Here is a 16500-nt window from a genome sequence, read left to right on the forward strand (position 1 = left end):
AAGTCGAACGAAAACTTAGCTCAATTACTCGCACTTGTAATAATCTATTTTGTTAATCCCATCTCTCACATTTCTATTTATTATTTGTGTTGACTTATGTTTATATATCATTTTATTATTTTCGTTAACTTACATTTATTATCTGTGTGGATTCATATTTCTCTTCTTATTCACATAAACTTTTCAAATTACTTTCTACTATCTTAATCAAAAAAAAAATAAAATAATTTCATAGTTAGTTTTAGATGAAAATATTTAAGCTATCGATTAAGCTTTAAAAATATTTTAAACTTTCACAAGTTAAAAAAATATTCTTAAAACTAAAAAAAAAAAAAAAGTAAAAACTACCTTTGTTATTATATAATACAAGCAGTTAATACAATCTTGCATTTCTATTTTTCTTTCGATAAAATTGCACCAAATAATTTTGGAACTTAAATATTTTAATGAATCTGTATTAATAATTTAGCTCTTGTTTGTAGTTAAATACATTTTTTTTATTGGACAAAGAAGTTGTGAGATTTTTTTAGAAAATTTTGATATAAATTTTGGGATTATTTTTTTTTATAAAGTTTGTGGATATTCATTAATTCGATCTTATTTTTTAAACAAGGACAGTTTAGATATTTTAAGAAGTTTAAAGGTTTAGAGATATATTTCGAAACAAAGAAAAAAGTTGGGGGAAGAAAAGCTCATAAAAAGATCCCTAAAATCTCATAAAAGGGCATAAACAAAATTAAAAGAGTGGCATTACGTGGTAATAAGAAAAATCAGACCACATCTTTCGATCCCCTTCTTTTTCTGCTTCTTCTTCTTCTACTATTACTGCTGATTCTCTATCGTCCACAGTCTCCAAAGCAAACGTAAAATTTCCCACCAAAACGATGAACAAATCAACCCATTTCCCCTCAATTTAGCATTCTCATCAGACCCATTTTCTTTCTACTATTGCCTTTAATGGCCGCTTCATCTCTTTCTATTCTTCCATCTCCCCTCACCTTTGAGCGTTTCTCTGCTTCTTCTTCTTCACCTTCATCGTCTTCCTTCTTCCATGGCGGAACCCATCTCAGGTTCCACAAAAACTTCCTCTCTGTGCATTCCTATTCCTTTAACTCTTCTCCTTCTTCTCCCAATTCCCAATTTAATAAAAGGGTCTCTTCGAGACGACGCCTAGGACTTGTTGTTAGTGCTTCTGGGGATTATTATGCCACTCTCGGCATCCCCAAATCTGCTAATAGTAAGGAAATTAAGGCCGCTTATCGGAAATTGGCTCGTCAGGTACGGGATTTGTTCGTTGTGTGTGTGTGTTTTTGTGTAATTTGGTAATCGTGATCAAGGTGGAGATTAGTTGTTTGAGAAGTTTATCTGTAGTGAAATAAAATTCTCTGAAAAGGGTTTCTGTTTGTTTAAGCTTTCAATGCCATCTTCGAACTTCTTCACGTATTGTCTATCACTGTTAGTTCTACTACTTTACTCTCAATAATAACTGATGATTTTTTGTGAGAAATCCATGAGGCATGACTATTATAATTGTGGACGATAAGCTGTATTTACTCTTATTTGGTGCTTATGAACTAAAATATCGAATAAGCTTAATGCCAGTGAAAAACGTGAATACGGTAGCTCTGTTATTCTTAGGACGCATTAGGGATTGATTCCAGAGCTTAAGAGTGATTAGGAAATAATCTTAACCGGTTTGGTACAATTAACTTTGAAGGAATCTAATAAAACAGTTTTAGAATCTGTTCCCTAGCTGTAAAAAGCAGAATCAGGTGTCACTCCTTAACAAATTTTTGAATTTTAATCATTGCTTTTATATATCTAGTACTAATATATTGGTTGCAGCCTGCAGGAGAAGAGAAATATTTGTTAAGAATTGACATCAAATTTTACTTTTAGCAGCATATTTTAAAAATTGTGGGATCATTTTGTGTTTTAAAAAGTAATTTTACTACATTCATTTACCATTAGTTTTACCAAACAAAAAGTCGTTAAGATTCTTCCATAATCACCAAATAATTGCAACCAACCTAAGCCAAGAAATGTTCTTAATAAATTTGCTAGCCATATCGAATTGACAATTTTTTTTTTTTTTTTTTAATTCTCTCCTTTCTCTCAAGTATCACCCTGACGTCAATAAAGAACCTGGGGCAACTGAGAAGTTTAAAGAAATCAGTGCTGCTTACGAGGTATGATTGAGGAAAAAAAGTTTAACCGTAATGGATGTGGTGCATGTTCTCAGAACTTTTCATTTCAAGTTACAAATATAACTGAAATGTGTAATCTTTCAGTCTTCATTAGCCATATTTTGTGGTGTCATCGATTGATGACGAAACACTTAAACCTTCCATACTTTCACACTTATAATATTGTCCTTTGAATCTCAAGTACAAATTGTACAATGCTGACAGGTTCTTTCAGATGATAAGAAGCGGGCTTTGTATGATCAATATGGTGAAGCGGGTGTTAAGAGTACAGTAGGAGGTTCTAGTGCTTATACGGTATTGTTGTTATTTGATATCATCTCTAATTTCTGAGGGAAATAGTGCTTGCTTGATGCATTTTCACATCAAGAAATTTTGAGCCTTGTACTATAATATTGTTGCAGACTAATCCATTTGATTTATTTGAGACATTCTTTGGACCGAGCATGGGAGGATTTGGTGGTATGGATCCAACTGGGTTCCGCACACGTCGAAGTAGTACTGTTACTAAGGGTGAAGACATACGGTGAGTAACAGTGTGAAACATGCCTGAAAGCACGTTTTTGTTTTGTTACTATTTTTGGAGTAGTGACATTTCTTTCAATGTCTGTGTTAGTCAGATTCAACTAAGGAAATGTTACTTGTACCTTTGCTGATTTCCATCTTCGTTATATGGTATATGGGTTACAATTTTTTTACTGGAGTATTTGTTTTTCTAAATAAGATACATTTCATTGATGAATGAAGTACGGGAAACAGCAAAAGCCAATAGACAAGTACAATAAACATTTCCAATTGGAGACTAAATAAGATAAACTGAAATCATTAAAGTGGTGCCCATAAGTTTATCAAAAGAGGAGAAAGAACCACCAGAAGGACCACCATAAAAGAAGTCAGAATAGCAAATATAAAATTAGATACTGCCGGAGACCAACCTAGAACTTCCAAAACTATTATGGTTTTTCATTATCAGGAAAACCTTAATTTATTTTAGTGATTTGAAATTTTTTTGCAAGCCATGATAACTTGAATTGCCTTTCTCTACGGCCACTTCTTACTTAAGGTCCAGGCAGCGACCTATTAATTTTATAAAGTATTCCGGTAGCTGTGGTACATGCTGAATCTTCATTTGTAGGAAATTATTTCTTATAATCCATATTTATTAAAATGACGATCAAATAACTTCTCAAATATTTTGAATTCAGTTATGACATCAATTTAGGATCTTCTGAAGCCATATTTGGATCAGAGAAAGAATTTGAGCTGTCCCATCTGGAAACATGTGAAGTTTGCACTGGCACTGGATCTAAAGTAGGCTCCAAAATGAGGATATGCTCAACATGTGGAGGGAGAGGTCAAGTCATGAGAACCGAGCAAACACCTTTTGGCTTGTTTTCTCAGGTATCGGCATCAATGTTGCTTTAGAACTTGTTCCTTGGTTTCCTTGACTTAATAGCAGGCTGAATTTGAAAATTCATTTAATCTTTATTTGCTACATTAATTGTTCAGTTTACATCTTCCATTCAATTTTCAACCAGAAGCTTTTGTTTGATATATGATATGATTTGATTGGAATGCTTTATCTATCATTCATTAATCATTATCAGGGATAGTTTTGTATTTGTTTAAATCCATGCTTGTGTCAGGTCTCTGTTTGTCCAAATTGTGGTGGCAATGGTGAGGTCATATCTGAATTCTGTCGGAAGTGTTCTGGTGAAGGGCGCATCCGTGTTAAGAAAAACATCAAGGTTAAAGTTCCTCCAGGAGTCAGTGCAGGCAGTATCCTAAGAGTTGCAGGAGAAGGTGATGCTGGACCCAGAGGGTATGGGGTTAAATATTTTATTTTATTATTATTATTTTTTTAGAATATTTTAGGTCATGTGTGCATAAACTTTTTTCCCATAAAAATATCTGTTTGCCTAGATGTTTCTGATCCATAACCTTGCGAGGCACTTATGACTTATCTGTCCTCATGAGTCCTTGAAATGTAATGTGTATGGATTATCGGTATACATGGCCTTGAGATTCCTTTATTTTGAGGAATGGGAATGCCCTGGCTTTCTGTCAAGGTTTTATTTTCAATTTCTCATTAGTTATTCATGCATGTAAGTCATCTAGGTTTTTTTCTTTGTCAGGGGCCCTCCTGGAGATCTCTTTGTGTATCTTGATGTTGAAGAGATACCCGGAATTCAAAGAGATGGCATCAATCTTTACTCAACAATAGCTATAAGTTATCTGGACGCCATTATGGGATCTGTTGTCAAGGTGAACTCTTAATAATCTTTTTGTGATGTATTTTGTGAATTTGTCTCATTAGAGGGTTTAATTTTTATTCAATCTATTAGTTTGTAATTAAACCCCGTAAATAGTTGGATTGGTTGTGCGGCCAATTCTTTCAGTGTGGAACTGTGCATCAGCCTCCTGCAGCATGTACAAGTGTATTGATGTTGGGGATACCTTTCAATTGAGATGCTTAAAGCTAATGGTTTCCATTCAAACAACACTGTCTATTATGAGCTTTTTTTTCGTAGTGTTTGATATATCAGCTAGAAATTGTTGCAATTGTAACCTTCATTTCGTAAACTTAAATAATAGTTAATAGCTTTGCCACGATAGGACTTCATTTTTTGGTGTATAACTGAACTATTGACCAAGGATTGTGCCTAACAATATCTTTTGATATGGCTTATTCAGGTAAAGACGGTTGAAGGTATGGCTGACCTTCAAATTCCACCTGGTACTCAGCCTGGTGATGTTCTTGTTCTTGCGAAGAAAGGTGTTCCAAAACTAAATAAGCCATCAATTCGAGGAGACCACTTATTCACAATCAAAGTAACCATACCAAATCGTATCAGGTAAAAAGATAAAATTTACGTGAAGATTTTCTTGGATATGTTCCTAAACAGTCAACTTACGTTTTGTTTTCGTTATAATGGAAACATTTGACATGGGTTCTTGACCTTTAATTTGGATATAAAAGAGACCCACTAGAGGTAGAGGGAGTAATGGACATGCCTTTTCCATTTAAACTTATAAAACGGGTTCATAGTTAAGCCAGGTATAATCTTCAGGCCTTGATACTATTTATCTCAAATACAACATGCTTTTTTTGCTGGTTTCAGTCTTGTTTACCGAAATATCATTAGGCTGAGAGTGACACTGACAACCATATCTACACTACTATGCTTTACAACATAAATCTTTCTCCTTGTAAATGTTATTCATTCTGTTTCTTTTCTACTTTCCCTTCATCTTTAAGTAATTATTAGCAATAACCATGTTTACAGTGAAAAAGAGCGAGAATTGCTTGAAGAACTTGCTTCACTGAGCAACAATGCTGGGACTGGGAGCCGTTTCAGAACTCGCCAAAAATCCCAACCACAACCAACTAGTAAGCAATATTCACAGATCTTTCCTGCATGTTTTTCCAAGCACCTACAACAGAAATCCATGTACACGCTATCATTAAAAAGAAAGGCACAAGACTTTGAACCCCAAAAATAATATCTGAATGTCATGGTGCATTACTGAGGTCTTGTGTGACAATCATTTGGTTTCGGTCCTATGAAGCATAGACAGATAAATATATGAGATATGGATATGATAGTATATGATGTGGGCTTGTTTTTTTTTTATGTCCCTATATTCTTTCATTTTTTTCTCAGCGAAAGTTGTTAGGTTCTATAAAAAATGATGGGATGTGATGTTATGCCAATTTCTAAAAAGCTAGGATTTAGATACGTTGAGGATATATATGTGTCAGTGTACATATAATCTAGGATATATGTAAATTTGGGGACTTGGATGATTTATTTTTATTTTTAGTTTTGGGTTGAGACAGTGAGCTTTTCAATAGGTTGTTTAGTTTTGGGTTGGAGAAGATTAGATAAGCTACTTTTTCTCTTTATATATATATATAAAGAGGGAGGTCTAGTGTGCCCCCTTCACGTGTCTAGTGGATACACATTCGATATTTAAAAAAAAGTAAATAATAAAATGGGTACGACAAATCAAGCGATTTGATTGGATATGTATTTATATAGTATTTGGGTGTATCAATAGCTGATACATATTAGATACCAGTTTGCTGCTTTTTGAAAATTAATGTTATGAACAAAATTTCTACCTGTTCCTTACTTTGTTTTTTGTTTTGTTATTACTTTCTTCAATTATTTACAGAATTAAAACCAAGTTTTGGAAACTTTTATAAACTTCTTATAGTTTTGGGAATTTGGCTAAGAATTCAAATATTTCATGAAGAAAATTGTGAAACGGAAACTAAAGAAGAATGGTTACACAGACTGCATTTTTTTATTTTTATTTTCTTGCTAATGGGCATTTTTTTTCCCTTTATCTCCCTTTTGGCCTATCTTTCCATAGACTATAATTAGTGGAATTACATTTACATTTACAATATTGGAATTTTTAGATTTGATTGCATTTGCAGATACAAGTACAGAAAATGAGGTCAAGACAGTTGCTAATACTACTGAATCTGCTGATGATGGGGACTCAAATGATCTATGGAAAAAAGTACAAGATTTTGCTGGGTATGATCTCTTTCCAATGCTTTCAATAATACCTCTTTGAATCTGATGATTATAACTTGGGAACCAGTTTTACTTTTAAAATTTTGAAAAGCTACCCTCCAAAGTCTTCTATTGTTCTAATCTTTCTGCCAAGGGATTCTTGAAGGATTGTTAAGTATTGAAAGCAATTAACAACAACCCGAGACTTACGTGGAAACCCGAGAACCGGGAGAAAAACCACGATACTTTAGTTTTTATTATTTTTCTTATGAACAAAAACAATAGGTACAAAGGGAGTATAAATAGAGTACAATAGGAATAAGAAAGGAAAAGATTTAGGAAATATTTAGGAAATAAAATCTTATATTTTATTTTTTCCAAAAGTATATTTTATTCTTTCCAAAAGTACTAATTCTAACACTCCCCCTCAAGTTGGGAGGTAAATATCAATGAGTCCCAACTTGCTAACGCAAAGGTCGAAGTGTGGTCGGAGAAGCCCCTTGGTAAGAACATCAGCAATCTGTTGGCTTGAAGGAATGTACGGAATGCATATGCTTCCACTGTCAAGTCTTTCTTTGATGAAATGCCGATCAATCTCAACATGTTTAGTTCTATCATGTTGCACTGGGTTGTTAGCAATACTAATAGCGGCTTTATTATCACAAAAAAGCTTCAATGGTGTCTCACATTCCTGATGAAGATCTGACAAGACTTTCTGGAGCCAAATTTCCTCACATATTCCCAGACTCATAGCTCTGTATTCAGCCTCAGCACTGCTCCTGGCCACAACACTTTGCTTCTTACTCCTCCAAGTTACAAGATTGCCCCAAACAAAGGTACAATAACCGGATGTAGACTTTCTATCAATAACAGATCCTGCCCAATCTGAGTCAGTATATGCCTCAATGGTCTTTCTATTTGTTTTTCTAAACATCAACCCTTTACCAGGTGTATTTTTCAAGTATCTCAGGATTCTGTTAACAGCTTCCATATGTTTCTCATAGGGAGCCTGCATAAACTGGCTGACAACACTCACAGCAAAGGAAATATCCGGACGAGTATGGGATAAGTAAATTAATTTACCTACAAGGCGCTGATATTGTTCTTTATCAACTGGAACTTGATCATCAGAGTTTCCTAGTTTACAGTTGAATTCAATAGGAGTATCAGCAGGACGACATCCCAACATACCTGTCTCGGTTAGCAAATCAAGGGTGTATTTTCTCTGAGACACGGAAATACCTTCTTTTGATCTAGCCACCTCCATTCCAAGGAAATATTTCAGATTTCCCAAGTCTTTGATTTCAAATTCATCACCCATTCTTTGCTTTAGTTGACTGATTTCTGTTTGATCATCTCCAGTCAAAACAATGTCATCCACATAAACAATTAGAATAGCTATCTTTCCTGTTTTGGAAGCCTTTGTAAATAAAGTATGGTCAGAGTGCCCTTGACTGTACCCTTGGGACTTGACAAAGGTAGTGAATCTGTCAAACCATGCTCTCGGAGACTGTTTCAGACCATATAGAGATTTTTGGAGTTTACACACCTCCTGACCAAATTGGGCTTCAAATCCTGGTGGGGGGCTCATGTAGACTTCCTCCACAAGGTCTCCATTCAAAAAAGCATTCTTAACATCCAGCTGGTATAGAGGCCAATCTTTGTTCACAGCAACAGATAGCAGGACTCTAACAGTATTCAATTTAGCAACTGGAGAAAAAGTTTCCGAATAGTCAATACCATAGGTTTGAGTGAACCCCTTTGCAACTAACCTTGCCTTGTGTCTATCAAGCGTACCATCTGCTTTGTATTTGAGAGAGAATACCCATTTGCATCCTACAGTTTTATGTCCCTTGGGTAGAGCACAGATCTCCCAAGTTCTATTCTTTTCGAGAGCCTTCATCTCTTCCATAACAGCATTCTTCCATTCAGGACACTCTAGAGCAGTGTAGATATTTTTCGGTATTATGGTAGAGTCAAGGTTTGCTGTAAACGCTCTAAACTGTGGAGAGAGATTATCATAGGAAACATAGTTGCAAATGGGATGTTTAGTGCATGATCTGGTACCTTTTCTCAATGCAATTGGAATGTCAAGAGAGGGATCATACTCATCAAGTTTTCTTGTATGACCCTGTTCAGCTTCATCGTTACTGGTTTCTATTCTAACCTCAGTCTCATCATCACGGTTCTTTTCTTCCATATTTTCAAGAACAGCAACATCAGACTTGTCATTCTCACTCATTGTATTATTAGTACAAGGTTTTGTAGGGTTTTCCATACCTTGGTCTCGAGGAGGTTCGAAATTTTGGACTGGAGCCGGCGGTTGACTAGTAGGGGACCCAACTTCCTTTCTGAGATTCCTCCTGTAATATGTTTTCCAGGGAACTTGGTTTGTGGGTAAGATTATGGGATGAGGATCAATGTCAGACACGGTAATAAGAGTAGGTTCAACAAATTCAAAGGTGTTGTTAGACTCTTCACTCACATTCTCCCCCTGAAGATGGCTAACAGGAAAGTAGGGTCGGTTTTCACAGAAAGTAACGTCCATAGTGACAAAATATTTCCTAGACGGCGGGTGAAAACATTTATAACCGTGTTGGTGAAGGGGATACCCAACAAACACACAGGCCTGAGCCCGAGGGGTAAATTTGGTCTGATTAGGGCCGAAATTATGGACATAGGCGGTGCACCCAAACACACGAAGAGGAACCTCAGAAACAAGACGAGTAGAGGGGTAAGACTCCTTAAGACAATCTAAGGGAGTCTGAAGGTGGAGGATACGAGAAGGCATTCTATTGATTAAGTGAGCAGCTGTAAGAATAGCATCTCCCCACAGGTATGATGGAAGGGAAGTGGAAAGCATAAGTGAGCGGGCTACTTCCACAAGGTGTCGGTTTTTTCGTTCGGCCACTCCATTTTGTTGAGGAGTGTAGGCACATGAGGTTTGGTGAACAATCCCCTTGGAGGCTAGAAATTCACTAAGGTTATGGTTTTGGAATTCCCGACCATTATCACTTCGAAGAATTGCAATTTTTGTATGAAATTGTGTTTTGATAGTATGATAGAAGTTTTGGAAAATGGATGGAACCTCGGATTTATCTGAGATAAGGTAGACCCAGGTGAGACGGGTATGGTCATCAATGAAAGTTACAAACCACCGCTTTCCCGAGGAGGTGGTGACCTTGGAAGGACCCCAAACGTCACTATGGATGAGGTTAAACGGTTGTGTAGGTTTATATGGTTGTGAGGGAAAAGAGACTCGATGTTGTTTTGCCCGGATACACACATCACAAGATAGAGAAGAGACATCAACTTTAGAAAAAAGGTGGGGAAATAAATGTTGCATATATGTAAAGTTTGGGTGGCCCAGTCGAAAATGCCACAACATACAGTCTTGTTCAGAAGTGCTAAAGTAGGATGACAGTAAACTAACCCTAGACAAACTACTACATGAGGTATCATCATCAAGGATGTAAAGTCCCCTGCTATGCCGGGCAGTGCCAATCGTCCTCCCCGAGCTCATGTCCTGAAAATAAACCGATTCAGGTAAGAAGATAGCTTTACAATGCAACTCACGAGTGATCTTGCTTATAGATAACAAATTGTAAGACAGTTTAGGGACATGCAAAACATTCTGGAGAGCAAAACCGTCAAAGGGAACTATTTGTCCTTTGCCAGCGATCGGAGCTAGAGAGCCATCGGCTATTCGGATTTTTTCATTACCGGCACACGGGGCATATGAGATAAAGTGTTCTGAAGAACCTGTCAAGTGATCTGTAGCCCCCGAGTCTAAGATCCAGGGATTCTTCCCATCAACGCTAATAAGCCCAAGGGACTGAGGCATACCTGACTGAGCAATGGCACCCAGAGTCGGAGTCTTGGTCTGGCTCACAGTAGGATCAGTTGATTGAGAAGTGCTAGCAGGTGTAGTCTCACTAATGTAGGCACGTCCTGAGTTCTGTTTCTCGTTGGAGGACCGTTTCTTACCTCCTGGGGGACGACCGTGGAGTTTCCAACACTGATCCTTGGTGTGCCATTGTTTCTTGCAGTGCTCACACACAGTAATTGACTTCCCATTATTCTTGTCACTGTCATGATTTGAGGACCGAGCGCTAAAGGCTGCGGAGTCAATGGTAGGGGTAGTCAATACACCCATGGCATTAGTGCGATCCTCTTCCAGGCGGACTTCAAAACAAACTTCCATTAGCGAGGGAAGAGGTCTTTGTCCGAGTATACGACCACAAACATTATCAAATTTGGGATTAAGTCCTGCAAGGAAGTCATAAACACGGTCAGCCTCTTCAAGTTTAGCATATTGTGTACTGTCATTTGGTGTGTCCCAAACTGTCTCTCTGCACAAATCCATCTCTTGCCAGAGGAGAGAGAGCTTGTTAAAATAGGTAGTTACGTCCAGGGTCCCTTGTTTGCAATTATGGACCTGTTTTCGCAGTGTATATAACCGAGAGGCATTCTGTCGTTTCGAGTAAAGGGTCTGAGTTGTATCCCACAAATCTTTTGTTGTGGCTGCATATAGTAAAGGCTTGCCGATCTGTGGTTCCATACTATTAATCAGCATGGACCGAATAAGTGAGTCCTCTCCTTTCCAGAGTCGTTCCAAGGCGTCTCCTGGTGGAGGACGTACAGTCTCTCCAGTTAAGAATCCGAACTGGTATCGACCTTCGAGGAACATCTTTATTGATTGGGACCAAGAAAAATAATTTTGACCACTTAATTTTTCGCCTGAAAAATTCCCTGTAGACGAACCCAAAGAGCCAGTTATATAATTTGACTGTGAATTAGGGAACGAAGTTACCGGGTTCTTGGAATACATCGGCAACTCGGTTGGTTTGGAATGCGTTGAAGATTCGCCCGCTTCAATGTCCGATCTGTTTTGGGGTTGATCAATTCCGTTACCAGAAAACAGCGGTTGCTGTAAAGGGTCAACGTACAGCTGCTGCTTACTGTACTGATTTGACAAATTTACGGTTGAGGGATGCTGTACGGAGCTCGTAGACGGCGCATGAGGATGCAGATGGCCGGAAGGGTTTGACGGCTGGATATCCGACGGCGCGTAGAAGGGAACGGGATGGGCGGTGACGTGAAACGGCGGCGGCGCGTGGGCCCACGCGCCGGACACGAGCGGCGCGTGAATCAACTTCTGGTCAGACGGCGGCGCGTACGGCTGCGGAACCACTCCCGTTGGGTAGATCGGCGGTTTCTGTAGGTTCTGGAGCAGTTTCTCCATGGCGGCGGCGACGGCGGCGTCCACGGCGGCGGCGATTCCGGCGGCGGCGGCGGCGGCGGCGGTGACGGGTTCAGTTTCGATCTGGGTTTCTCCTAGGTTATTTTCTAGGGTTTCGTTATTGTTTTGCTCTGATACCATATTGAAAGCAATTAACAACAACCCGAGACTTACGTGGAAACCCGAGAACCGGGAGAAAAACCACGATACTTTAGTTTTTATTATTTTTCTTATGAACAAAAACAATAGGTACAAAGGGAGTATAAATAGAGTACAATAGGAATAAGAAAGGAAAAGATTTAGGAAATATTTAGGAAATAAAATGTTATATTTTATTTTTTCCAAAAGTATATTTTATTCTTTCCAAAAGTACTAATTCTAACATTAAGAAATAGATTTCTATTGTTCTGGATTTTTGAATGCTTGTTTGGATAATTGGTTTTAAAAAATTGTTTATTTTCTTTTACCTTGTTTTCTCTGTCTTTGTATTTATAAGTTGGTGTGCTAGCCAGAATTATTCTACATTTTGAAATTGACCGGTAATTTTAATTGCACACTAAACTGAAACTTCACGAAGACTTATTATCCAAATATACCCTTCATCCTAAGAGTATGTCCTTAATCAAGAAGTCAAATGTTCAAAAATCTCCTTCCTTACTTGTTTGTTGAACTATAAAAATCCTATTTCTAAACACTCTTTCATATCCCACTTTGGTGAAGGGGTTTGAATGGATAGATGAAAAGAAAGAGGAAATGAGGGAAAAGTTTCAAATCCAACTGAATTTATACCTTGTGCCCAAATTTTTTATTTATCATGAAATTGTTGCAGGATATCACCTGTCTGGTTTTACAAGAAGGTTCTATGTTTTCAATAATAATCACAAAAGAAAAATCCTTACCTTCTTCGTAGAATTTTGTTATGACACCAAAGGATGTGGTTGCTAACATTTTAAACCTCATGTGTACACAATATCAATAGCTTACTCTTGCATTTTGTAAAATTTGGAACTTGCAGGTCTATAGCTCAAGGAGCTCTAAAATGGCTGAAAGATAACCTTTAGGCAATCTCGAGTTTGGCTTCGGCTTTGTTTGAAACCTAACTAAACAAGTCTTTGTTCAACCTCCTTGGCTCTAGATCTCTACTCCTACCCAAAAATGGCTCAAAGACACTTTCTGGCAATTTTCCTGAGTTGTTTCTTCATGCGTCCTCCAGAGGTGACCATTGTGCTCAGAGTGGATGTTCATAACTTGCATAGAGTTGAGTGTTTTTTGTCTCATTAGTTGATGGTATTGATTAGAATTACATTTCAAATTATATTCATTTATAATAATTCAAAGCATTAGAAAAATAAATGATTTTAACTTGTTGAGAATGGGATTTTGTCCACAGAAAAATGGAGAAGATGCCATTTTGAAGTTGAAGTTGAAATTGAGATATCTGTGCATCCTGTTCATTGTGTGATTAATATTGATGTTTAGCCGTTTCGATGGATCAACTGATTGAATGTTTTAGTATGGTGTAGCGACCAAATAAATCCGGACTTGAAACTTCTACTTTTTATAGTTCGGATTGATCAATTAGACATAGACCTGAAAATTTTAAAAACTAAACTTGTAATTTATTCAATTGATAATGAAATATTGACAATCCGAGCAATATGAATAGTGTAGGGCATGATTTCTATTCTTAATGTTAACTTATACAATGAAGATGATCAAGCAACACAAACTATAAAGAAGTGTTTCATCTGTTTTCAATTTCTGGTGCTTTTACAAGTGCTAACTTTAAAAAGAAAAAAGGATGGTTAAAAACCTTTCATTATCTTGTAAAAACGACAGTGGACCGTTAGCTTTGTGTCTCTTCGCGACTTTGCTTGATCAAAAGCCAAATTGCTACAACCACAGGAGTTGATATCATGATAAGTGCTTGTACAATGTTGGGTTTGGTTATCTCTGGAAATATTATGCTTCCATACTTTATTCCAAATCCCCCTGCTATGGAACCTGCCCCCAGTTTCAAGAAAAATTCCACATCCTCCTGTGTTATCACATAGTCAAGTGAGCAACCGAGTAAATATTGGTATATCGTATCATTTTCTTTGACATATTCTGAACTAGCAACATGCTTAAAAATATATTTTAGAAATGATTTAAACTACTTCAAAAGTTTGTCTTTTACTCATATTAATGACATATCAAAAATGACTAAGACGTCTTACCTATGAAGTGAGATAATATTATTATATGGTTTCACTACCTCATAAACGAATCAAATTATTGCTGAGAACAACTAAATCAAACTATCAAAGATCCCATTATACAGTCTAAATATGTCAAGTTTGAAATCAAGAAATGTAATTTAACTGAAAAGTTGCTACCTTAGAGAGTACAAAGAGCAAATTCCCAAGCAGAGGTTGACTAACATTTTGGACTTGTATATCTTGGAATTAAAATGGCAGGTCTATGTTTGAGTTTTCTAATTCCAGGCCATCTTCACTAATTTTATTGCATATAATATAATGTTTTGAAACTCTCCTTTCTTTTTATTTTTCTGCACAATTCTATATTGGTTATGTTAAGTTTAGGCTTTCCTGTCAAAATCAAGTATATCTTAAAAGAGATTTATTGGGTAAGAGTAATAGAAACTTGTTAATCGAATTTCAAAATGATTTATTGTGTCATAAAAGAAACCATTACCCTGAAAGCAATTTTGGCACAACAACAATAATAAACGGTCTATACACTGGTTGCTCAACATGCAGTCATCATCAAAGAAGAATTTGAATCAATGCAAGAAAGAGCTCCCCAAGATCTCTAGTTATGAAAATAGTAGGATGATTAGTAGAATATCACTATGGTTGATAGAAGAGACATCTTAGTAAATAGCTAATAAATTTGTTAGGGCTTTTATCTATATAAAGGGTGTGAGGTTAGGAGGAGAGGGTGAATTTTTGCGGATTTTCTTTGGAGAAAATAGAAGAGACTGGCAAAGCCTAGGTTGTGTTTTATGTTGTTACTTTTCTTATTGCATACCAACATATTTTAGCGTTCTTTAGTTTTTTAGCGTTCAAGTGTTCTTTTTCCAGGTTTGATAATCGAAAGGCAGAATAACCAACCTAACAAGAATTTACTCAAATTCCAGATTTCCTAGTCCAATTCAATCAATGAAACTTACAGAATCTAACCAGAAATCAGTCAAAATACTGCTAAAATGTGGTTAACTGAATAGTTCCATCGATTTTTCTCTCATTCAGCCTAAATTCAGCTAACTAGCCATCGAATTACTATGTTGAATCAGCAATCTGCTAAGCATCTGTTTAATGTTCTTAAACACTTAGAGCTAGAAGGCAATTAAAGAAAACAAACACCTGATTGATGAAACCGCCGGCGTCGTTGTCGTCGTTGCCACTCGGCTTCCCTCCTTGTCCAAGTGCTCGAAGGGCAGGAAATTTCATCCGCGTATTGAGAAAGTAATTTGGATAGCGCACCGTGAGCCTTGCGAAATTCGTCAGATGCCTTCCTGATTTTGCCTTTACCGGAGCCGGAGCGCCGAACTTCAAGACTCCGGTCGCCGTCGCCGTCGCCGCCATTTTCCTCTATTATCTCCCTTTATTTTAACGGCCACCGCGAAATTATCTTTTCTTCTTCACTCTGTTCCCGTAGTGGTTCGCCAGCGTGCCACGTGACAGAGTTTGATTGGTTTCTTTATTTCTTTTCCATTAAATCAGATATTTAAAATTAATGAAAGAAAAAAATCAAATAACGTTGATACATATTATACTTTGATTACTTTTCTTAAATCTTTTATTTCAATTACATCCAATCTTTTACCTTCTCATTACTAATCCACACGTGTTGACCCTTTACTTATGGAAGTTTTGTTTCGAAAAAAGTGGAGTCTAATAGTTTAACAATAATTCGTTCGATGAATGAAGATATCAAATTTACGATTTTTAGCATAAGAAACTACTCAGTTCAATGCTAATGGGATGGTTGAGCAATCCCAATATGTTAGCCATTCAAAAAAATGTTCGACAACAATTCTAGTTTCTTGGACGTTAGATGGAATTGTTCGCATGTGTTTGTGGGAAAATTTCCCTTTTTGAGTTTTGTTTACTTGCCAAGGTAGATTTTAATTTCATTATAACTTAATTTGTTTTGATGTATGAGATTTTTAAAAAAGATCTATCGATATAACACTAAATCGGAGCTATCAATTCTGAAAAAATATCAGTATTTCCACCCTCACATACCATAACAAATTGATGATGAAATGTCAGTTCAAAACAATTTTATTCATAATTTAGGAATTTACCTTACTTATGATCAAAAATTAAAAATTTAACATAAATGATATCTTTTAAAAAATGTAGTTATAATACAACAATGAGACAAAGTATTAACAAATACAACACAATATCTCATTAAAAAATAAAATAATATAATACAAAAGAATTTACGAATATTACAAAATTTAAATTTAACTCTATTTATAGAAACTATACGAATAAAATCTATTACTAAT

The 16500-nt window shown here is 36.5% G+C and overlaps 2 protein-coding genes across 9 annotated transcripts; one reads left to right on the plus strand and one right to left on the minus strand.

Moving 5' to 3' along the window:
- The first annotated feature begins 697 nt into the window (after nt 1-697).
- LOC103494659 (uncharacterized) lies at nt 698-13536 on the plus strand. Of its 6 annotated transcripts, none has more exons than XR_007822283.1 (12): nt 715-1278; nt 2121-2189; nt 2412-2501; nt 2609-2730; nt 3410-3605; nt 3851-4026; nt 4340-4469; nt 4899-5059; nt 5492-5595; nt 6634-6754; nt 12991-13232; nt 13366-13536. XR_007822283.1 is itself a non-coding variant. In XM_008455954.3 (11 exons), the coding sequence occupies exons 1-11, from the start codon at nt 958-960 to the stop codon at nt 13034-13036; spliced, it is 1518 nt and encodes a 505-aa protein (XP_008454176.1). In that variant the 5' UTR covers nt 698-957; the 3' UTR covers nt 13037-13348. The 6 variants fall into 6 exon arrangements, 2 of the variants coding, with proteins under 2 accessions (XP_008454176.1, XP_050943348.1); XR_007822284.1 differs by having other exon boundaries at nt 718-1278; nt 6652-6754; XM_008455954.3 differs by lacking the exon at nt 13366-13536 and having other exon boundaries at nt 698-1278; nt 6652-6754; nt 12991-13348.
- Nucleotides 5391-15664, minus strand: LOC103494660 (uncharacterized). Of its 3 annotated transcripts, none has more exons than XM_017046041.2 (3): nt 15344-15638; nt 13789-14013; nt 5391-5639 (listed from the first exon to the last, which is right to left on the minus strand). In XM_017046041.2, the coding sequence occupies exons 1-2, from the start codon at nt 15563-15565 to the stop codon at nt 13822-13824; spliced, it is 414 nt and encodes a 137-aa protein (XP_016901530.1). In that variant the 5' UTR covers nt 15566-15638; the 3' UTR covers nt 5391-5639; nt 13789-13821. The 3 variants fall into 3 exon arrangements, with proteins under 3 accessions (XP_016901530.1, XP_050943349.1, XP_008454177.1); XM_051087392.1 differs by having other exon boundaries at nt 5391-5766; nt 15344-15625; XM_008455955.3 differs by lacking the exon at nt 5391-5639 and having other exon boundaries at nt 13573-14013; nt 15344-15664.
- Between the last annotated feature and the right edge of the window lie 836 nt (nt 15665-16500).

This window comes from Cucumis melo, chromosome 7, assembly GCF_025177605.1.
Source record: "Cucumis melo cultivar AY chromosome 7, USDA_Cmelo_AY_1.0, whole genome shotgun sequence".
In the NCBI taxonomy this organism is placed as follows: Eukaryota; Viridiplantae; Streptophyta; class Magnoliopsida; order Cucurbitales; family Cucurbitaceae; genus Cucumis; species Cucumis melo.